Below are 24,295 nucleotides of genomic sequence, written 5' to 3'. Positions count from 1 at the left end.
AAATGACTGTTTTCTCTCAGGACAAGCCAGATGAAGAACAGAAAATGTATTTCCTCCAGTGATCATATTACATTATCAGGCCTCTGAAATGACCGATTTTTACCTACACCAGTGACCTATGCCATACTTTATAATTTGCTTCTCTTGAGAAAAAACAACTGGTTAAACGACAAGCTTTGTAAGTTACTCAATGTTTGATGTTCTAAAGGTCAGACTTTCCAAATTTGATTTATAGAGGCAGATAGGTGGGGGCAGTGGCTAGATTGTTGGATCTGGAATCAGGAAAATCCAACTTCAAATCTGGCCTCAGACATTTAACTAGCTGTAGGACCCTGGGCAAGTCACTTAATCTTGGTCACCCTCAGTTTCCTTATCTGTAAAATAGGAATAATAATAGCATCTGCCTCTTGGGTTGTTGTGAGGACCAAAGAATATAAAATATTTGTTAAGTGCTTTGTTGTTGTTCCTCCTTTGTTTTCTAGGAGGCCCATGACATCAGGGAAATGATGACGTGACATGCAGTAGATTTTGATTTGAGTGAGGGAGGGCTGTGCAAGGTCACCAGCCTCACTTTCTCTTCCAGAGCCATCTGGGTCCAGTGACCAGATATTCATCAGGGTGACTGGAGATGACCCAAGATCTAATGGGAGACCCTGGCCCTTTTAGGCTAAGGCCTTTTCATGTACTCACTTAGAGTGAGGTAAGGCCCATTCAGTGAATAGGCCTCTTTAAGAAGTGAGTCAAGGGGAGCAGCTGAGTAGAGCACCAGCCCTGGAGTCAGCAGGACCTGAGTTCAAATCTGGCCTCAGACACTTGACACACTAGCTGTGTGATCTTGGGCAAGTCATTTAATCCCAATTGCCCTGCCTTCCCCCCTCCAAAAAAAAGAATGAAAGAGTGAGTCAAGGGATGGCCCCTTTAATTAGGAAAAAAAAAGATTAAAAAAAAATCAAGCTGGAAGGAGAAGACCCTCAGGGTTGCTGTTCCAAAAAGAAACAGTTACCATTGACATTTACTCTAAGGTAGGAGGGCCCAAAATATAGCCATTAAGTGGAGTTTGGGTAGGGACCTATTGTGGTCCAATCTATGAGCTTCAGAGTGAACTGGGTTTAAGGTTTTGTGAGAGAAAGAAAAGAGAGAGAGAGAGAGAGAGAGAGAGAGAGAGAGACAGAGAGAGACAGACAGAGAGAGAGAGAGAGAGAGAGACACTAGAGAAGGAAACAGCAAACCACTCCAGTATCTTTGCCATGAAATTCCAAATAGAGTCACAGTCAGACACAACTTAAAAAGACTGAAAAACAAAAAACCTTCTGACTGACTCTAGGATAAAACATTAACTGCTCTGTTAAAACCCACCACAGTATAATTTCAGCCTATCTTTACAAGTTGATTTTTTTTAAATGATGGGGGAAAAGGTTTTGAAATCACCTACAGCTTGGATCTTTCTGCAACAGAGAGGAAAAGCCTCAGATTTTTGCTTTCTTCCCTGAACCCCTATAATGTGCTGCTAATTCTAGCTAGATGGGTGCAAATTCCAGTGGGAGCCAATTTGCAGAGGTCCTAGCTTGGGCTCTAGGGAAGTACAAGGTTTGGTGAGTGACTCATGTATACACCAGCCAGAAGTGGGCTTTGCAGACATTCAACTAATCCTAGAAGATAGTCACCTGGTCTTTTCTGCCTCAAAAAGTTGGGAATGATCTACAAATAATCACTTATAAACCCATTGTTCCAGTGAGCCCATCCCTTTAACCACACATGTCCCATCAAGCCCAGTGTCTGGAGCTGTTACTCTCTTCCAGCCCCTCTTCAGTGATTTTGAGACATCTTGTCACCTCTTGGTGGGCAGGCAATATGTAATCAACTTGTAAAGACAAGCTGAAATTAAGTGCTTGGCAAACCCTAAAGCATTATGTAAATGCCAGCTATGATGATGATGATGTTGCCAAAGTCAAGGTATTCTTTCTATATTTTACATTTGAAGGTATACTTTTGCAAAAGACTGTAATCAGGGCATTTGAAAACAAAAGTGAGATCATGGTAACTTTAGATAGAGCTTTCACTTGAGTGATGTGGCCAAAAGCCAGATCCACAGAGAGTTTAGAAGAGAGTGAGAACAGAGAAAGTGGAGGCAGAGAGTGTAGATGGCTCATACAAAGAATTTGGCTGAGAAAGGGAGACAAGAGAAAGGACAATAGTTTGTGAGAATGGTAAGTAAGGTCTACTGAAGTTTTTTTTTCAAAGGCTGGGTGGCAGTTGTATTTGAGGACAGTAGGAAAAGAACCAGTAGAGAGGAATGAGGGAGAGGATGAATCAAAGTCAAACTCACTGGCCTAGAGTTTGACATCTCCTTTCATCATTCAAAAATCAGGCCCTACAGGTAGGTCCTCTTCATTCCCTCAGATCATTCATTCAAAGTGCAGCTAGAGATGCGCAGTGTTTCCATTTCCCAGTTCTTTCAGTGTGCTAGGTAGTTTTGCGTAGGTCTGGAGACTTGAATCTATTGAGGGAAGTTGGATGGCCCTTTACACACTCTCTCTGTCTCTGTCTCTCTCTGTCTCTTTGTCTCTGTCTCTGTCTCTGTTTCTGTCTCTCTTTGGCTCTGTCTCTCTCTGTCTCCTCTTCACCAGATCATCATTTCTGGCTCACCATTCTCTGCTCTGTCTTTCTCAGTTCAGAGACAGCAGAAGCAAAATGAGGGTTGGAGAGTTCATCTCATTCACCATTGTAAGAAACGAGGGGAGGAATTTTGTTTCCATAGAGTTGAAGGTGTCCATCTCCCCCTCCCCCACCCCAGCTTTAGCAGAAACCAGGCCTCAGGTCAGTTGGGTGAAAGGTCAGAGGCTTGTACACATGATTAAACGAGTCATTTGAGGAGGGCATGATGTAGGCAGTCAGGGGGTTGCATCTGGCCAATGAAGAACCTGGCGGGAGAAGTCAATAAAAGGACTGGTGTCCATCTGGGTCCTTTGTACTCTCCTGTACTTCGTTTGGGGGATGTGCCCATTTATTTAGACTGAATAAATGTAAAATGTAATTAGAATGCCCAGCTTGGGTGGCATCCTTTCTCATGAGAAAGAAATAAAATTCCTTTCTACCTTCTACCTTGAGAAGCCTCTGAATTTAATTTGGGTAAGAGTTACTGTCCCACACAAGCCTAACAATTTACACACTAGAAAAAGCCAAATTTCCTTCTCCCAACTTCAGTTTTCTTTCTCCTGCAGCCTGACAGAGAGCTTTTGTTTTGCCAATTAACTCTACTTTTAACCTTGGGAGAGCTGCTCCCAGGATCAAAAATTTCCCAAAAGTTTCACTCACTGCATTTCAGACTTCCCATTATAAAACATAAAACATTTTTCAAACACACAGACAAGACATTAGACAAAACATTTGACAAGACAGTGTACACCAATTTAGAATTCGAATTCAAACCTATCTTAAGCATTAAATTAAAAGTAACACATTACATGCTTCTCATCTCCAAATCACCTCTCAGCTGTGTACTCCCACACAAACCTTCTTCTTTATGTGAGGCAGTGAATGTTTTTTTTTAATTTATTTTTTATTTTTAGTTTACAACACTCAGTTCCACAAGTTTTTGAATTCCAAATTTTCTCTCCCTCCCTCCCCTCCTCCCTCCCCACCCAAGATAGCATGTAATCCGATATAGGTTCTACATATACCTTACATTAAACTTGTTTACTTATTGACTTATAGTCAAGTTGTAAAGAAGAATTATAACCAATGGAATGAATCATGCGAAAGAAGAAATGAAACCAAAAAAGAAGGAAAAAAAAGAGAGCAAATAGTATGCCTCAATATGCATTCAGACTCCACAATTCTTTCACTGAATGTGCATAGCCTTTTCCATTATGAGCCTTTTGAAGCTGTCTTTGAACATTGCATTGATGAGAAGAGCCAATTTATCAAAGTTAGTCATCACAGATACCATGGGTCTGTAATCAAGTATAATGTTCTCCTGGTTCTACTCCCCTCACTCAGCATCAGTTCGTGTAAGTCTTTCCAGGTTATGATGAAGTCTGTCTGCTCCTCATTTCTTATAGCACAATAGTTTTCCATTACCTTCATGTGCCACAATTTGTTTAGCCATTCCCCAACTGAGAGGCATCTCCTTGATTTCCAATTCTTTGCCACCACAAAAAGAGCTGCTATAAATATTGTTGTACATACTGGCCCATTTCTCACTTGTGTGATCTCTTTGGGATAGAGCTCTAGAAGTGGTATTGCTGGGTGAAAGGTATGAACATTTTTATAGCCCTTTGGACATAGTTCCAAATTGCTCTCCAGAATGGCTGGATCAGTTCACAATTCCAACAACAATGTAACAATGTTCCAATTTTCCCACATCCTCTCCAGCATTTATTATTTTCCTGTTTTGTCATGTTAGTCAATCTGACAGGAGAGATGTGATACCTAAGAGTTGTTTTGATTTGCATTGTTCTAATCTATAGTGATTTAGAGCATTTTTTTCCTATGACTATAGATATCTTTAATTTCTTCCTCTGAAAACTGCCTATTCATATCCTTTGACCATTTCTCAATTGGAGAATGACTTGTATTCCTATAAATTTGATTCAGTTTCCTGTATATTTTAGATATGAGGCCTTTATCAGAGGCACTGGTTGTAAAGATTCTTTCCCAATTTTCTACTTCCCTCCTAATCTTTGTTGCATTGGCTTTGTTTGTACAAAAACTTTTCGATTTAACATAATCAAAATTAACCATTTTGCATTTTGTACTGCTCTCTATCTCTTGTTTGGTCATGAATTCTTCCCTTCTCCATAAATCTGACAGGTAAACTATTTCTTGCTCTCCCAAATTGCTTATAGTATCAGCCTTTATTCCTAAATCATGAACCTATTTTGACTTTATTTTGGTATATGGTGTAAGATATTGGTTTATGCCCAGTTCAGTGACTGGTTTTAAATGCAAATCAATCTACCTCTCCCTGATCTGCAAGGAAGTTTCCCTGCTTTCTTTTTTGTCTCTCTCCATATTCAAATCTTTTTTGGAGATAGAATGGAGAGAGAGAAAGAGAGAGAGAGAGAGAGAGAGAGAGAGAGAGAGAGAGAGAGAGAGGGAGAGAGAGAATTTTTACCACCCCAAAATTTCAAAATGTTTTTCCTGGCTTAACCCACTTTTTTTCTCAGTTAGCCAGCATTTTTCCTAACAGGCTATGTGGAAGAATGCTTGGAGGATGCCTTTCACACTCCCCAGGTAACTTTTATTTTGCGAGCTCCCTTATACCATTCTAGGCAAACCTTACTTCTCAACCCAGAATCCCAAACATGACAAAGCAGTACTTAGATCCTGAATTATTCCTGCTGTTGCTCAGGAACCTTACTTACACTGTCTCTGGCCATTTAGTTTCACTTTTTCTCTTTATTCATGTTCCTGGCTTCCCAAGGATTCCAGAAAAATAGTCCCTGAAAGTTAGCAGTCTGAAGAAAGGAAACTCTGACCTGAGGATATTCGGGCCTACTGGGGAAACCAGTGGGGGCACCTCTCTTTTTCCACAGTGAATTTTTCCTTTTTCTGATGCCATATTAATCCTGGATGAGCCCCCAATTGTTAGAATACTTAGTGTAAGAATAAACAATACTCGTTGGAAAGCCAGGAAGATTTTAATTATATTTTACACCTATTCTTTCTAAATAAATGGGCACATCCCCTGAATGGAGTACAGGAGAGTACAAGGACTCAGACAAGTGCTAGTCCTTTTATTGGCTCCCACTTCAAATCTCCTGCCTGGCCAGATGCAACCCCCTGAACTGCCCATGTCATGTCCCCCTCAAACAGCTGGTTAAACATGCATACAAGCTTCTAACCTTTCACCTGATCAGAAGGCTATTTCTGCTAGATCACAGCTCTGATTAGAACCAGTCCCCTCTGGCTTACAATCTGTTATCACTATCCTGTGGAAACAAAACTCCTTCCATCATTTCCAATTATTTCCCACAACCTGATCCTATATCACCTGTCCCCTCATTTCTAATGCCCATTTTGAGTTGTTTCTACCCTGTACCAACTTGGACCACACCAGGGTCAGATTTTCAAGAATACAGCCCACGCCTCTCTCTGCCTAGCCCCTTACCCATAAAACTTGAGAAAACTCATTTTACCCCATTCCCATCCCCATTCCTAATCCCCTAAGCCCCTAAGTCCCTAACCCCATACTTTTTCCCTTCTCTCCCCCAATCCTCACTCACTTTACTTGGTAGGCCTCTCTAGGAAGGAAATTGAAATGTCCCTGGTTCTGGGAATAAACTTTGGAAACCAGAAATTCCTGTTATCTTACTCCTGATAGTCCCTCTGTCCTCCCCTCCTTCCCATCTCCAAAACAGGAAGTTCTGAGTCCTGGGGAACTATCAATTGCTGGGAAAATAGCCTTTTGTCTGTAAACTTAATATAAAACAATACTGTTACCTGCCAACAAAAAAGGCTAATAATGAAGGCTTAGGCTGAATAAGAGAGGCAGGTTAGTGTTCAGAACTAGGGAAGGGATGGTGCCATTGTGTTCTGCTCTTTCCAGTCCAGTCAAGAAGTATTTGTATCCAGTTCTGCCCTCCATCTTTTAGGATGGACATTGATAAGCACCAAAGGATGGTAGCCAGGATGGTGAAGGGCCTTAAGTTCATGCTACATGAGGTTTGTTTGAAGGAACAAAGACTATACAACCTGGAGAAGAAATGACTCTGGGGCACATGACAGCTGGCTCCTAGGATCTGGAGGCTGCCAATGGCACAGGAATTAGCTTCATTCTGTTTGACCCCAGAAGGCAGGGCCAAGAGTATTTTAATGGATGGGAGTGGCAAAGAGATGGACTAAAATTTTTTGTGATGAGCAGAATGGGCTTCCTAGGAAGGTAGTGCATTTCCTATCACTGGAGGTCTTCAAACAAAGGTTGGATGCCTGCTTGTTATGTGTGTTCTATCTGTTTCTAGGGGTGGTGGCAACCCTGAAATTCAGGGGTAAAAGGCATGGGTCCTGCCTCAAAAGAATTGCACTCAAGGCTTCTTTCGGTCAGAGACAAGGTTTATTAAAGCATCTGTTGGGGTGGGTGAGATTCCTAGTGAGTCTGTGTTATTGGCCACATTTTAAGAATCTGACCAATTTGGTAGATGAGATTGACCTTTTTTATAGGGAAAAGATCTGTGGGAAGATTTGGATGGGAGTGAATAAGTAGTCTGGGCTGACTGGGAGGTTACAGAGAAGGGGTCTAGATGGAATTAAGGGTGGGAAGTGCCTGGGGTGATCCAGAGAATGAAGGGCTGAGCTCAGTTAGAGGTTACAGAGAAATGGAGGTTTGGGCATTGGGTCACAATGAAAGGACAATTGAAAGGATTACTGGGATTGGTGATGCTTCAGGTGAACATCAGGGACTAGCCCCTGTGGGAAAATCCAGGGGCTTTTCCTTTTTGGGGTCCAGACCCCAAAGTCATGGTTTTTTCCTTTTAGGGGTTCAGATCCCATCTCCATCACTACCAACCAACCAATCAACGGACAAACATATATATTTAGTACATTTTCTTTTCTTCCTTCCTTTCCCTCTTTCCTGGATTTTTGTTCACTTGAGATAAAGAAAAGACATAAGAAGGAGAAAGACAGTTAAGGGTTTTGCAAGCTTGCCTAGGTAGGACATATTTTTTGCAGCCATGTGGAGACTGGAGAGAAGATAAGAGAAATCACTCTTTAATCAGTCAGTCAACAAGCGTTTACTAAGTATTTACTATGTGACAAGTACTGTGCTTGAAAATAGTCTACAAGTTTCTCTGAAAGAAAGGAAGAGAGAAGTGGAGGGATGGTCCATCCCTTGAGTACATACATTTAATCATCAGTTCTTCTAGCTTGAACAATTATTAGCAGACTTCATCATCTAACTAGCTACTTAGCTGGCAAAGGGGGTGGTGAAGGATTCCTTGTCCAGAGAGAGATATACCTCTTTTTTCCCTTTAGAAACCTGAGATTCTGGGACTAGGAATTAAGCCAGGAAGAGGCCCAACCTTGAGAGAGGGAAGTATAGAGAGGTAACATGAACCAGTCCCACTGTTATAGCTGCTCACAAAGGACTCTGAGTCCCAAGCCTAAGAAGGGAGCCTGGAGGAGACTGATAGGAACCTAAAATTAGGGGCACATTCCTCTGACAGTGCTCCTGGGGACTCAAGACAACCCTTTCCTACTGTTTACTTCACTTTTGCCTCCCACTTCTCCCACTATAGGATGCTGCCCAGTTTTGAGTGGCTGTCTCACCAGCTGGGCCTGCCAAGACTGGAGTTGAGAGTTTCTTCAGTCTTTGTCCTGATCTTCCTGACATTTAGCACCTGGTTCCTGGGAAAAGCCCTGATCTTTCTCCACCAATTCTATATCAAGACCCGCAAGCTTCGATGCTTCCCTGAACCCCCCTTACGGAGCTGGTTTAAGGGCCATGCAGGACTGGTGAGTGGGGACATCTGGGTTAAGGACTAGCGTAGGAGTGGGGGCCTCAGAGGATAGAGAGGCTGTAGGCTTCAGTGGGTAGAGGGTCTGAGCTTCTCAGTGGGAAGAAGGGCTGGGAGGACTGGGGGCACACAGCACCTGAGGGCACTAAAGGGCCAAGAGCCTGAGGGGATGACAGGAACTGAACATTTGAGCCTAGCATGGGGAACTGAGAGCCTGAGAAGCTGGGGAATGGTGAACTGAGGGCTCAGTTTCTCTGATGTCTCTGGTGGTGCTAATATAGCAAGAGTCTCCCTCTAGTTACTCCCTGGAGTTATTCTTCATCAATAACCTCCAAGAGGAGAAGGAGAAAGCTTTTGCTTTTTCACTGGGATGGGGATATAAGAAGAAGGCAAAAAGCCCATGTAGAATCTGGGAGCCATCACAGGATGAAGGGGAGTTTGACTTAGTCGTTATAAGGGGCATAGGTCCCTCAAAGACTGTTTGAAGTTGTCTCTCCTGTCTCCTCCACCTTAGGCACCCCTTTGATTGGGTCCCTGACCAAGACATAGCCTCCATCTCCCTACCCAGTTGATCCCCTGTGCCCAAGACAGCAGGCCTTTTACAATGTGGTTGAGCCTTCCATGGGCAGATAGGAGCCCTCCCCTTTCTTTCATCACTTGAGCTCTTTTCTCTCCTTACTTCCTCTTCCTCCTTCTTGGACCCTTGGTACCTCACATGTACCTACTGTGTTGTTGGACTTTGATATACTTCAAGTTGAAAATTTCTGTGTGGTCTGAACCAATGCCTATTGGAGAATCAGAGAATTTCAGAGTCGGACTGGAACTCAGAGGGTATCTAACCAGAGCGAGAACCCACTCTATTCTCAACAAATGGTCATCTAAACTTCAGTGGAAGACTCCTAGTGACAGTGAACTCACTACTGCCTGAAGAGGCCCTTTTCACTCATTGATGGCTCTAATGGTTAGGAAGACATTCTGTACATCAGCCCTTAATTAGTCTCTCTGCAGCTTCCTTTGATTGCTCCTAGTTTTGTTCTCCAGGAGGCAGGCAGAACAAGTTCGCTTTTTGTTCCAGCTATCCAGACGGCTCCTGTTTTTCCCGAGTCTTTTCTGCTCCAGACTAGGCATTCCAAGTTCCTTCAGCTGATTCCCCTATGGCATGGTGTACAGTCTCTTAACCATACTGGACCCTTTCTCTGTACATTCTCTAGATGGTCAATGTCTTTTCTAAAATGTGGCGCCCCAAATAGAACTCAGTACTCCAGATGTAGCCTGACTTGGACCAAGGACAGTCAGACTATCTTCCTTGTTCTTTGATGATATACTCCTCTTAGTGTTGCCTGTGATCACTGTAAGCTCCATTGATTATCGTGTTTTAGAATTTTGTTAGGAACCAAAATCAATCTTACTGGCCTAGATTTGGGAGACTCTATCTTCCTTCCTGTCATAGTGGATAGAGCACTGGACTTAGAGTTGGGATAACCTGAATCCTGTCTCCTGATTTACTTTTTGTGATGCTGGACAAGCAATTGAAACTCTCTCAGCCTTAGTTTCCTCATATGCAAAAGAGGAATCATAGCACCTACTTCAAATGGTCGTTGTGAGCAACAAATTAGAAAAAAAAATGTAAATTATTTCACAAACCTTAGTTTATAAATATTAGCTATTGTTATTGTTGGCATTATTATGGTTATAATTTTTTTCTTCAGTCACGTGACACTTCTCCCACCTCCATGATCTTCACAACAATGGTTTAGCAATCACTTCTTCTAGTTCTTTCAAGCCAGGGAGGTGTCCTCGTCTGCTCTTGCTAGACAATGACCTACGGTTAGGTGTTCTAGTATTTCCCTACTCATCTGTACTCATCACCAAGTCTTCCCACTAGCTATTTTCTTCTGTCTTTTCTAGTCTAATGCTCACTCTTCTTGGAAGAAAAAACAGACACAGAAGGAAGTTCAGTAATTAGGCCTTCTCACTGTCATCAGTTATCATTATCCCTTATTACCATTATTGCTAAGCAACAGTCCTATCCTGGGCAGGTAGGCCATGGAGTGACTAGAGGGCTGGGCGTGACCTTAGGAAGACTTGGTTTCAAATCCTTCCTCATACCTTTACTAGCTGTGTAACCTTGGGCAAGTCATTTAACCTCTGTTTGCCTCAGTTTCAACTTTAAAATGGGGTTAATAATATAACCTACCTCCCAGGGTTGTTGTGAGGATCATATGAGCTAATATTTGTAATAGTACTTAGCATAGTGCCTGGTACATAGTTGGCACTATATAAATGCTTAATACTAGTTCTACTACTACTATTACTACTAGTACTACCACTACCACTATTACTATTACGACCACTACTAGTGCTAGTACTACTAGTACTGGTACTACTAGTAGCTATTCCTTCTTTGGTCTTTCCTTTCTTCCCAGCATAGCTACAATAACTCTTATGTTGTTTTTAGCATTTACTACCAGCTAGATTCTCAGCTCATTCTGAACTTGTGTTCCTGATACTACTCTTACAGACTGTAGCATTCCTTTGTATTCATTCTCTGTTATCTGCCTTTGTTTTCACGTTCTATTCAGATGCTGCCAGCGGATGAGTCACCATTAGCCCTGAAAAGATTTAGGTTCATGTTTATGTGTGTGTGAGGGCATTTTAATAATAAGAATAGTAACTATCATTATATAACACTTTAAGATTTGCAAAGCACTTTATATATTTTATCACTTTTGATCCTCACAAGAACTCTGAGAGGTAGGAGTTATTATCATCCCTATTTTACAGATGAGGAAACTAAGGCAAACAGAGGTTAGGTGATTTGCCCAGGGTTACACAGCTACTCAGTGTTTGAGGCTGGATTTGAATTCAGGTCTTCCTGACTCCAAGTTCAAAACTCTATCCCCTCCATCACCTACCTGTCTCATTATATTTTCTGATAGCCCTGTTGCCTTTACCATCCTTTTTTTTTATACTGCCATTTCTGTCTCTTCTATAAACATATTTAGGACTGCTATGTTAGAGTCCAAGTATGGTGGTTCTGTTCTTCATGGTAAAATGTCTTTTTTCTTAAAATTTTTATGAAAATCCTTCCAAATCTTTTCCATATTTCTTTTGACTGTTATCTTCTTTCCAGTTTTACCTTTAAATGCTTTGGAATGACTTTGCTTAGTTGGGCTTCTCACCAACTTTCTTTAAATTCGTTTGACTCTATTATTTCTCTCTTTTATGATGTCAGACTATTCATAAATTACCACCCTATGCAGTAAAATTTTATAGACAAGTTAATATTCTAAACCTGTGTTACCTATGGCTCCCTTGCCTTTCAACCTTGCATGTAAGTCAAGTATTTGGGTTCTAAGGTGATCTTTATGCTTTTTGTTCTCCTTTTATCACTATTGGTTTCCATAAATTATATTTCTGTGTGAAATTATTATAATTGAGACATGTGATTGCAAAAATTACATAGTCGTGGTGATCTGGTATGGACTCCAAGGTAAAGAGTGATCTCCTAAAGATGCTAATATTTGCAGAAGTCATCATGCTGGTTTCATCAAGCACTGAAACATTGTAGTTCTCCTGGAAGAGATCCATAACCATTCTAAAAGATTTGGCCCAACCATTCACTTAGGAAAAACCAAATGAATGAAGAATGCCTGCTGTCCAGATTATAACATGCAGTTAGCTGTATGATCTAATGAGCTTATATGTATGTATATATATGTATAAATATGTACATACATATAGTTATATCTATCTAATCTATAACTATTTCTTTGAGAGACACTGCAGATAGAAAATGATTTAGATCCAGAATTAAGCAGCAAGATGAGAGAGGTTGTATTCCCTTTGGGAAATGGCAAACTTTGCTCAATGACTCTAAATTCCCAGAAACAAAGATCCATCTTTTAATATGAATGTTATGAGTGTTATGTTGCTATAGTTTCTAAGAATTAAAAATTAGTATCATTCTGAGGGCAATAGAGAAGCACACCGTGGGTATGAGTAGGCTACAAAATATTACAAAGAAGAACTGGAGAAAATGAAACTTAAAAAATTTACGATAGAAAAGAAGATGAGATAGTCATTTGGAAAGAGTAAGACATAGATTGCTTGTGTGTTCCTCTGGTATCTTTTCAATGGCAGGAGAGAGCAAGGAAGGCTCCCAGCATGTTGGTAGACCCTTGGGGCAAACTCAGGGGAGGACATGGACAGGAGTGGCACAGAATGAACAGGTACGGATTAATTGTGATTTGTACAATTAGAAGGAACACTCAAATTGATGAAATCACCAAATCACTTGATTATTTGAGGATTTTCTAGTAAGTGAACTCGGTGTGGTTCGAGCCCCATTCTAGCGTGGAAGGATGGATCTCTAAAATCAGCATGGTCTAGATATTTAATTAATACTGTTAACAGGAACCGAGGCAAACGACAGCATGGCATCAGCAAAAGCATTTAATTGGTATAGAAAGTGATCGTTTGGAATACAAAAGTAACTAATGGAAATCTCAACAGCTGTTTGCTAAAATGAGCATGTTTCCACTTTCCTTTTGTCTATCATAGCCTGATAAGAAGCTCTCTCCACTTGTTGCTTCCTCCCATCCCCCTATTCCTACTTTCAAGCTTGAGAAAACAGGCTAAGCCTTCCCTTCCTGCCCCTGATGGATCTCCCAGCTGGTTGCAGCTCTCCTTTTGGCTTAGGTATTGAGATATACTGGTTGTTTCAACCTGGGCAAGTCACAACCTCCATGAGCCAGTTAATAACAACAGTAAAATAACCACAACAATAATAACAATAATCTCTCCCCACCCTTCCTTTAAGCCAAAAGACCAGTAATTTGGGTAGTTGAGCCAGCAGGGGGCACTGTGACCCAACCCATGACATCTGAATTTGAACAGGGTAGAGGCAGGGAGTGCATGCTGCCATCATATGGGACTGAAAGCTTGGGGAAGCAGCTTGCATCATATAATAGTCAATCTGCAGTTGCTCCTGGTAATGGGTCTTTCTGAGCTGCAGACCAACCTCCCTGACTCAGAATCTCTACTGTTGTCAGCTGTCCCACTTCTGCATCACTCCCCTGAATCCTGGCAATCTGAGGAGCCCTAACTCTTGCTCTGACCTGATCTTCAGGATTTCACCCTGTCCAACCCCTCACTTCCCCATCCCTGTGATTGCCAATTAATGGCAGACATCTGTCTCTTGTAGGTTAGTAGCCTTTCAGCTCCAATGTTCTCTGGTCTAAACTCCTTCTAGTTTGGATTTCATTTCTGTTTATGTCCTAAGATATTTGTATCACCAAGTGCTGAGCACATATTAAAGGTGATTAAGGCACTTATCAAATATTTGACTGATTGACTAAAGTCTAGCCGGTTTCTGATATTCCATGTTCTAAGGTCCTTTTTACTTCTTAATGTCTGTGTTGGCCATTCTAAGCTTTCTTCTAGCAGTGACATTCTGGATCCCTTCCAGTTCTCATGTCCTGAGTCCAAAAGTCTATGATTCCATAGGATCAAATTATAAATAGGTTAGGTAATCACAAGGGTGTGGTGAGGCAAGCTATGGAGGTGGTCTCCTACTGGTTCACTCATTTGATTGTTCTGGCCCTCCAGCTACTTCCCTGAGCTTCCTACTCCCATTTCCTACTTTTTCACCCTCCTCTCTTTACATCTTTTGCTGCCATCCTTCTGGACTCTGTCTTTTCTCTCAATCGATTAATCAATTAATGAAAAATATTAAAGTGCTTGCTTAAGTCACTAGGCTAGTCATTGGGGATGCAAAAACAAAAATAAAATACTCCCTGCCCTCAAAGTACCTACATATTAACAAATAATAATAATAAGTATTTATATAGTTGCTATTATATGCCAGATACCACCTAAGTACTTTACAAATAGTATCTCATTTGATCCTCATGATAACCCAAGGTTACATAGCTAGTAAGTGTCTGAGGCAGGCTTTGAACTTTGGTCTTCCTGACTCCAGGCCCAGAGCTTCTATCTTCTGTGCCAGGTGCCTGGCTCAGATGAAATAACATATATGTATACAAGACATATGCAAACCATATACAGGTATATATTTTACACACAGAAAATACATATGGTAGTATTTTTGGAGTAGAGTCAGTGGCAGCTGGGGGTATGGAAGAATCAAGAGAAACTTCATGTAGATGGTGACACAAGCTTCGAAGGAAGCCAAGGATTCTAAGAAGGAGAGATGAGGAGGGAGTGTATCAGGCATGAGGGACAGCCAGTGCAAAGGCACGGAGGTAGGAGATGTTTGAAGTACAATAAGAAGGCTACTTTGATTCATTTATATAGCATGTAGCAAATAGTAAAGTGCAATTTCCTGGAAATGTAAGTTGGGGCCTGGTTGCAAAGAGCTTTATAATCCAAACAGAGGTAATAGGGAGCTACTAGAAGTTATTGAGTAGGGGGGTGATATGGTTTGACCTGTGTGGGCCTCTTATTCCTCATTGCTCCTAGAATAGAAGGTAAATTCTCATTTAACATGTAAAAGAGCTTCATAATCTGATAGACAGTGTGGTGTAGTAGATAGGGAGGACTCATAATCAGGAAGACCTGTGTTCAAGACTCAGCTTTGACCCATGCTGGCTATGTAACTCTGGCAAGACCTCCCCCCCCGCAGGGCAAAGAGGCAGAGACACTGCTCCCCTGGGATGGGCAATCCGGGGGCACCATCAACTGTCTTTAGCTCTAAGACAAGCAACAAGTTGGTCCACTCTTCCCACCTCCCCTTCCCCAATTTCCCCAATTCAAGAGTGGAAGGCAATGGGGCTGGTGGGCCAGGGAAATCTGGGTATTTGCTTAGTCTAATAAGCAATGAGAAATGAGAGCAGGGACCCAGGAACCTTAACTCTAACCATGCCATAGCAAGCAAGTGGCCAGGGATCTGGGGACTATCAGATGGATTTAGCCTTCATGAGTCCTAGGGGCTGGGGACAGGTACCACTTAAACCAGTTCTCACCAACTCACAGTTTTCTTTACCTCTCAGCACCCCAGGCATTCCCAGACCAGAAACTGGTGATTTGCATTGGCAGGAGGAGATTCCTCTCTTAGAGTTTCCTGCTTGAATTCAATCACAGGTTCATAGGACCAGCCTTAACACTCTTCTCCCTCCCAAAAAAATCCCCAAGCCCCAAAACCTGGCATTAGACTGATTTCATCTCACTCTCCTTCACTCATTCTATGTTCCAGCTAAACTTGCTTAATTATTGCAGACCTTGGCATCCCAGTTCCTGCTTTTGTACTGTCCACCTCCCATCTGCTTTTAGCTATCCTTAATGTCCTTCAGGGCTCTACTCACAGGCCACTTTCTAGGGGAAGCCTTTTCTGCCGTTAGTGCATTCTTCCTCCTTAAATTATCTTGTTTTCCTTTATCTCTGTATATGCCTTAATAGTCTGGATGCTCCTTGAGGACAGGGACTGTTTCTGTTTTGGTTTTGCATGTCTAGTGCTTAGCATGGTGTCTAGATGTCGTAGGTGGTTGTTGTGCAGTTGTTTCAGTCATGTCCCACTCTTCCTGACCTCATTTGAAGTTTTCTTGGACATTTCCTTCTCCATCTCATTTTTCAGATGAGGAAACTGAGGTAAGCAAAGTTAAATCACTTGCCTGGGGGCATACAGCTAGTTAGTGTCTGAGGTAGGATTTGAACTCAGGAAGATGCTTCTCCCTGCCTCCAGGGTCCACTGCACCACCTAGCTGCCTTATGTCATAGATGTTTCATAAAATTGCATGTAAAAAGAATTTTTAATATTCTTTTTAAAAAATTTTGAGTTCCAAATTCCTTCCCTTCCTTCCTCCACTCCCCCCTCCCTGAGACAATAAACTATTTTGATATAGGTTATACATGTGCAATCATGCAAAACATATTTCTGTATTAATAATATTGTGAATAAAAATACAGACCAAAAAACCCCCATGAAAAATAAAGTGAAAAATAGTATGCTTTGATCTGCATTCAGATTCTATCAATTCTTTCTCTGGAGGTGGATAGCATTTTCCATCATTAGTGTTTGGAATTGTCTTAGATCACTGTATTGCTGAGAAGAGCTAAGCCATTTGCAGTTGATCATCATACAATGTTGCTCTTGCTGCATATGATATTCTCCTGATTCTGCTCACTTCACTTTGTATCAGTTCATCTAAGTCTTTTCAGGTTTTTCTGAAGTCATCCTGTTCACCATTTCTTATAGCACAATAATATTCCATTACAATCATATACCACAACTTGTTCAACCATTCCCCAAATAATGAGCCTCCCCTCAATTTCCGATTCTTAGTCATCACGAAAGAGTTGCTATATGTATTTTTGTACACATAGGTCCTTTTCCTCTTTTAAAAAAATTTCTCTGGGATACAGACCTAGTAGTGACATTGCTGGGTCGAAGAGTATACACATTTTATAGCCCTTTGGTCATAGTTTCAAACTGTTTTCCAGGATGGTTGAATCAGTTCACAACTGCACCAACAGTGCATCATTACCCCAATTTTCCCATATCCCCTCCAACATCTGTCAATTTCCTCAAAAAGAACTCTTTGCACAGTATATCCAACCTATGGTCATCCACCTGGCATGGGAAGAATATTCCCACTGAGCTCTGTAAAATCTACTGGTGAAGGAAGTAGCAAACCACTCTAGCATCTTTGCCAAGAAAACCCCAAATGGGGTCACAAAGAGTTGGACACAATTGAAATAACTGAACAACAACAAATAATTGCTTATTTCCTTACTATTTCTCCTAATGTCCCTTCTAGCTCTAAATCTATGATCATAAATCATGGGACTTATTCCCATTAAATATATTATTAGATTCAGCCCAACATTCTAGCCTATGACCTTTTGAAATACTGACTTTCCAATTAATAATAATAATAGCTGGCATTTATAGAGTACTTTAAGGGTATGCAAATTGCTGTCCATGTATTATCTCATTGTATCCTCACAGCAGCCTTGTGAAGTAGGTGCTGGTATAATCTCCATTTTACAGATGAGGAAACTAAGTCTGAGAAAGGTTAAGTGACTTTCCTGGGGTCATACAGCTTGTAAGTGTCTGAAATGGGATTTGAACTCACTCCAGGGCTCTTACCCATTGCACCACCTAGAATTGTTATTTCCTGCAAATAATTAAACTGGTTGCAACTATGGACCCTGAGGAAATATGGCTGTTTGCAGAGAGAGATAGAGACTTAAGTAAGCCTCTACGAATCAGGAATGTTGTCACCGTGCTGTTTGCAAAATTTTCCCTCTGTGTCTTTCCTGGTATAATTCTTAGAATAGTGTGTTTGTCCTTCCCCTCACTTACCTGGTGTGCTGTGGCTCCACCTGGTAGCTCCTCTGTGATTGGAGACTCTCATTCTAATATACGCTGTTCTCTAGTAGTAAAGACTGTTCTTAAGCAGCCTCTAAGGCATCTCTGAAAAGATAATTGCCCAAGACTTGCATCAGTCCCTTCTGGTTGTGTTTGAGAGTTTCAAATATAATAAGGAACAATGAGGGCAGGAAGAAAGCATTGAGAGACTTTTTATTTCTTGGCATCCCTGCTGATGCTGGCAGGCCCCTGTCTTTGAAGCCTCAGCTAAAATCCCACCTTCTACAGGAAGACTTTCCCAGTCCCTCTTGGTTCTAGTGCCTTTCCTCTCTTGATTATGTCCTATTTACCCTGTATATAGCATATCCCCACATTGTTGTTTGCATGCTGTCTCCCTCATTAGATTGTGAGCTCCTTGAGAGCTGGTACTGTCTTTTATCTTTCTTTGTATCCCCAGTCTTGGCAGAGTGCCTGGCACATAGTAGGTACTTAGTAAATGTTTACTGAAAGTTTTGGTTTAACCTGACCTAGCCTGGGTGTTGGGGTTTGATGTTATGTTAGAGTGTCTTCTTTCTCAACTCCAAGGTGGGGCTTCTCAGAGAAGCTAAGTGTCCATCTCATCAGCCACAAGTTGGGTGGGATGGTATTAACTGCCACATATGCCTCTAGAGGTCCTTGGAGCTTTAGCTTCAGGTTAAGTAGAAACAGGACTCATTATGTAACTCTGTGGCTTCCTCCTCAGCTGCTAAATCTTTTCAAGTGACTGGGGGTGTCACTTTCCTCATCCCCTGTCAGAATGTTGGTGTTTTGCTGGTGTTTGGTCCAAAGGAGGGTTCTTAGTTTTGGAAGGGCATCTTAGCTTTATTCCCATGTAATCAGGATAAGGCCACTCCTCCATTCCATTGACACCACTTATTCTTGCCCTTAAGTTCTGGCCATTGTGGGACCTTGTTGGACACTACAGGCTACAGAGTTCTAGCTCCTCTTCTCCTCTCCAGTGTCTGGAATGTTTCAAGGATTTGATTTCCCTTAATAATGGGGAAATACACAGAGAAAGTCGAAAGTAAGGTAGGCCAGTGATTTGGGTTCATCCTCTTCACAGTGATCTTCTCCCCCAAGAAACACTGGAGTACCTGTTGGGGATTTCCTTTCCCTTTCCTTTCCCTTCTCTCCACCCCATCCCATGCCACCAATCAACTCTGACCAAGTGACTCAGAACTTCTGAACCTCTGGAACTCACAGGTAGTTTCTTAGGATAGAGTGGGGCACATTCATTTAGGTATTGATGCTTATTCACCTAAGACTATGAGAACATAAATACAAAAGAGGCAGCTCCAAAGTCCAGGCTCACACTTGCTCAAGTTCTCCACCTTCCCCAACAGGGTGATGTCCAATGAGACCTCCAACTGAGGGTGGCAGGACATGTGTTTTAGCTGCCATGAGCTGTGGTCCCATGGTGGTCAAGGGGGTAGAAAAGAGTGAGATGAAATTTGACCTACAATCTTCACAGGAAGTCCCAGAGCTGCATGATGCCAGCTCAAGGGTCACAGGAAGACAGATCAAGAGAGGCAGAGTCATTGTCCTTTTCAAGATCCATTATTCTGTTGGCTTTTCTGGCTCAGTGGCCAATGTCAATTCTCTTCAGCACTGAGTCACTCACATGTGGACAGTTAGAAGCAGAAAGTGAATCTTTGCACGTGCTCTGGGTAACCTCCATTATATATGGAATAGGATCACACACATATAGGACTTTCCTTCCTTCCTTCCTTCTTTCCTTCCTTCTTTCCTTCCTTCCTTCCTTCCTTCCTTCCTTCCTTCCTTCCTTCCTTCCTTCCTTCCTTCCTTCCTTTCTTCCGCCCTTCGTTCTACCCCTCTCCCTCTCTCTCTCTCTCTCTCTCTCTCTCTCTCTCTCTCTCTCTCTCTCTCTCTCTCCCCGTTCCTGTGTCTATAATCAGGATAAGTAGGTCAAAGAGTATGGACTACTCAGTAACTTTTCTTAGATAATTATAAACTGTTTAGACGGATTGAATCAATTCACAATTCTGCCAAGAGTGTATTATTGTTCCTGTCTTCCCACAGCATTGAATGCATTTGGTATCATCATTTCCATGTTGATAAGTGAAACTCCAGAATTTTAAACCTGCATTTCTCTTATTAGTGATTTCGGAGAGTTTTTCATATATTTGTTGATTATCTTCATTTCTTCTAAAAACTGTTGGTATCTTTTGACCACTTATTTACTGGGGGAATGGCTCTTAGTTCTACATGTTTGTGTCAGTTCTTTATATATCTTGAATATCATGTGTTTATCTGGGTAATTGGCTGCAAAGATTTTTTTTAATCTAGGAGTTACTGTCTTCAATTATTGAAGGAAACCATGGAAGAGAAATTAGAATTGTCCCACTTGATCACAGTGGGCAGAACTTGGAGTAATGGATGGAAAGTATAGAGAGACTTATTTAGTCTTGAAGTTAGGAAAAACTTCCTATCAATAATGGCTGTCTGAAAATGGGGTGAACTCTCTTGAGAAAGTAGGAGTTTCTCTCTCACTGGAGGTCTTCAAGAAGAAACACAAGAGCTACTTGTTGAGTATGTTGTCCAGTAGATTCTTGTTTGGCTGTGTTAGTTTAGATGGCTTCTGGAGTCCCTTCAATTCTGGGACTCTGTACTAGGCTTGGACTATTTCTATGATGCCATAATCCTGTCATGCTGGTTGCATGAGGGAGATGGCCCTTAGAAAAGCCCATACGTTTGTAGCCCTTTGGGAATCTTCAGCTTTTTCCTGACCACTAGAGGTTTGGCATTTTCTTAAAGATTGTTTGAAAGTGCTGACTCTTTTTGTTGCTTTGTTTTCAGATCTCACCCTCTGAGGAAGGCATAAAGAATGTTATTAAATTTGTGAACATGTTCAGGGAGGTCTTTTTATTATGGGGTGGACCCTTCCGCTCAATTATTTTCATCTGTCACCCGGACTACCTCAGGCCTATTACCTCAGCTTCAGGTGTGTAAACCATAAGGGTCATTGTTACCATGGCAACATCTATCCCTGCCTGTCCCCTCAATTTTTCATTACCCCTCTTACTCACATATGTGATCATAGAACACCTTATACAGTGAGAAAAATCAATAGTTGTTGCCTTCAAGGCCTTACCTTCTCCTTGGGACAGGGTGAAATAAAAGCTGCTAAATGTAAAAAGAAGGAATAGGGAAGGGTTGAGGAATGGAAATGTGATGGAAGGGGAAGAAGAGGGAGAGAATGATGGGAGAAGAAAAGGAGGAACAAAACAGGAGGGGATGACAGAGGAGAAAGATAGAAGCTAGGAGTGAGAGAGAAGTAGAAAGTAGGAAAGAAAACAGTGATGAGGGATTCAGTGTTGGGAAGTTCCAACCAATACGCAGAGTGTCCAGGATGCAGAGGAAAGTCAGGAATCAGTTAGTAATCAACATTTGTCAAGCACCTAATATGTGCTAGGCAGTGTGCTAAGCACTGAATGTTCAAAGAAAGGTGAAAGACAGTTCCTGTTATATATCTATGTCTCTGTCTATAACTATAGCTATGTCCATATCTATATCTAACCCTATATTGATATCCACATCTATCCATATCTATATAGGTATCTATGTCCATATCTATATCTATACCTATACCTATACCCACATCTATATCTATATCTATGTATATCCATCTCTGAATCTATAGTAGATATACACCCATATCAGTATCTATCTATAGCTGTATCTCTATCCACATCTATGTCTACCTGTACCCATATCCATATCTATATCTATATCCATGCCCATATCTATATCCATCTTTGTATCTATATCTAGCTATATCCGTGTCTATATCTTTATACATATCTATCTCTATCCCTATCTTTTTTTTGTGTTTCCTGTTTTTTTATTTTTAGTTTACAACACATGGTTCTACATAATTTTGAGTTCCAGGTTTTCTTCCCTCCCTCCCCGCCTCCCTCCGCAAGATGGCATGGAATCCCATATAACTTCCATGTATAACTCCACATTGAATTAATTTACACACTAGTGAAGTTGTGGAGAAGAATTATGACCAATGGAATGAATCATGAGAAAGAAGAAACAGAACCAAAAAAACCCCCAAAAACAAAAACAAAAGAGAGAAAAAAAAGGGGGAGAAAAAGGTGAGCCTGAAGTGTGCCTCAATCTGCATTCATACTTCATAGTTCTTTCTCTGGATGTAGATGGCATTCTCCATCGTGAGTCCTTTGGAGTTGTCTTTGCACATTGTGTTGCTGAGAAGAGCAAAGTCTGTCGGGGTTAGTCCTCACAGAATTCATATATCTGTCGTTGTGTATAATGTTCTGGCTCTGCTCTGCTCACTCAGCATTATGTCGTGTAGGTTTTTCCAGGTTGTTATGATGTCTGTATCATCCCCATTTCTTATAGCACAATAGGATTCCATTACCTTCATATACCACAGCTATCTCTATCTTAAACCTGTATCTATATCTATATTCATCTCTGTATGTATAGCTATATATCAATACCTATATTCATATATATTCATCTCCGTATGTATATCCGTATCTATATCTATCTCTGTATCTACCTCTCTTATATCTGTATCCATATTTATATAGATATATTCATCTTTATTCATTCTGTATCTATATCCATATCTACATCTATATCCATCTCTACATCTATATCCATTTGTATCTCTATCAGTTTCTATATTTATATACATCTCTGTATCTATGTCCATCTCTATATCTATATCTATAATAAATTGGTACCAATGAGCCTGGGAATGCACAAGAATTCAAGTGGCCTGGGAAATACTTCCTGAAGAAGGTGAGATTTTAGCTGGGACTTAAAAGAAGCCAGTGAAGCCCCAAGGTGGAGATGAAGATGGAGAGCATTTTAGGGATGGGAGACAGCCAATGAAAAGGCCTGATGCTGTCTAAGGTACAGCAAAGTGGATAGTGTCAATGAACTGCCATTACAAGGAGAAGAGTAAGGTGAAAGAAAACTGCTAAGACAGCGGCGAGGCATCTTGTGAAGAGGTTTGAATGTCAAGCAGAGGGTTTTATGTGCTCTATTCAAAGAAGGCAAGGGGAACCCCTGAGTGTTCCTCCCCTTTCACGCACTACCTGATCTTTGGTTCCTACCTCCTCCCCTACCCAGGGGAAGATGGCCTAGGGCTGGAAGAATCTTAGCACTGGACAAGAGCAGAGCCACCAAACACAGTCTCCACTATAGTCCAGGTTAGCTTCTCTGGGGGTCATGCTGTGGATGGACAATCAATACAGTAAAACATAAAATAGAAGCAAAAGAAAAATCTGCATTTCCTATTGGTAAATTGTGTAGTGCTTTCAAAGACTTCAGGCTTTTCCCTGAAAATAAAACTCATTTTTTAAAGAATAATATTCTGTCAGGACAGCACTGTACACATTAACAACCACAGTCTGTGATGACTGATTTTGATAGACTTAGCCCTTCTCAGCAATGCAAGGACCTAAAACAATTCCAAAGGACTCATGATGGAAAATGGCCATCCACATCCAGAGAAAGAACTATGGAGCCTGAATGCAGAGCAAAGCAGACTATTTTTTTGCTTTGTTATGTTTTTTCTTTCTCATGGTTTCTCCCATTCATTATAATTCTTCTATACAATGTAAGTAATGTGAAAATATGTTTAATAGGAATGTATATGTAGAGTCTATATCAGATTGCAGGATGTCTTGGGGAGGTGGGAAGGGAGGGGGGGAAATTTAAACCTTATGGAAGTAAATGTTGAAAAGTAAAAATAAATAAATTAACTTAAAAAAGAATAAAATTCTGCTGGTGGTACCATGTAGCCATGAATCATAGAACACCATAATCAAATGCCACCACTGTACTGAGTGAATACAAATACAAGCAATGCCTTATCCTCCCTGCCCCCAAATCCTCCAAACAAATCACAGTCCCTTCCTTTAAGGAGCTGATATTTTAATGAGAGAAAAGGGGAGAGAAAGGTGAGGGAAAGGAGATTCAAAAGCTAGGCTGGGAGAGGAATGAAGGATGGAAGGCCTGGGCCCTTCTTCAAAATGGAGACCCCAGAAATCAGTCATGGGAGAAGGGGGGCCACAGAGGTAGAGGAATGTTAGAGGGTGAGAAAGTTACAGGGGGTGAAGGAAGTTTCAGTGTGACAGGGCATCTGAGGCATGGTGGAGAAGTCAAACATACCTGGGAGAATAACCAGGAGTTCTTAAGTAAGACAGGTAGGAATATGGGAAATGTTGGAAAATGAAGTTTTCCTTCTTGATCATCTATGAGGCCATGTCTGGGCCCATGTCTGAGTGGTATCTGAGGAATAAGAGGCCAGCTTATGCTTTGGCTATTCCCAGAGTTCTCTGGGCCAAGCTTGGGGCCTTCTCTGGGGCACGTAAGGCTTTGTCTGGTTGTTCTTCCACATCAAGTCTCCTGTTCTTGCCCCCCCACCCTGCCCCCACCTTATTTGCTTTTCACTCTGATCTCTGCTGTC

The 24,295-nt window shown here is 41.4% G+C and overlaps 1 protein-coding gene across 1 annotated transcript in view; it reads left to right on the top strand.

Annotated features, from left to right (window-relative positions):
• Positions 1–24,295, top strand: part of LOC118849643 (cytochrome P450 4F2-like) — a 39,375-nt gene that overhangs the window by 5,031 nt on the left and 10,049 nt on the right. The window contains exons 2-3 of the mRNA XM_036758965.1: positions 8,238–8,454; positions 20,644–20,788. Of these exons, the coding sequence (XP_036614860.1) occupies positions 8,239–8,454; positions 20,644–20,788 (361 nt within the window). The 5' untranslated portion in view covers position 8,238. The remainder of the gene's footprint in view (positions 1–8,237; positions 8,455–20,643; positions 20,789–24,295) is intronic.

This window comes from Trichosurus vulpecula, chromosome 1, assembly GCF_011100635.1.
Source record: "Trichosurus vulpecula isolate mTriVul1 chromosome 1, mTriVul1.pri, whole genome shotgun sequence".
NCBI lineage: Eukaryota > Metazoa > Chordata > Mammalia > Diprotodontia > Phalangeridae > Trichosurus > Trichosurus vulpecula.
This window is presented reverse-complemented; position numbering and strand designations above follow the sequence as displayed.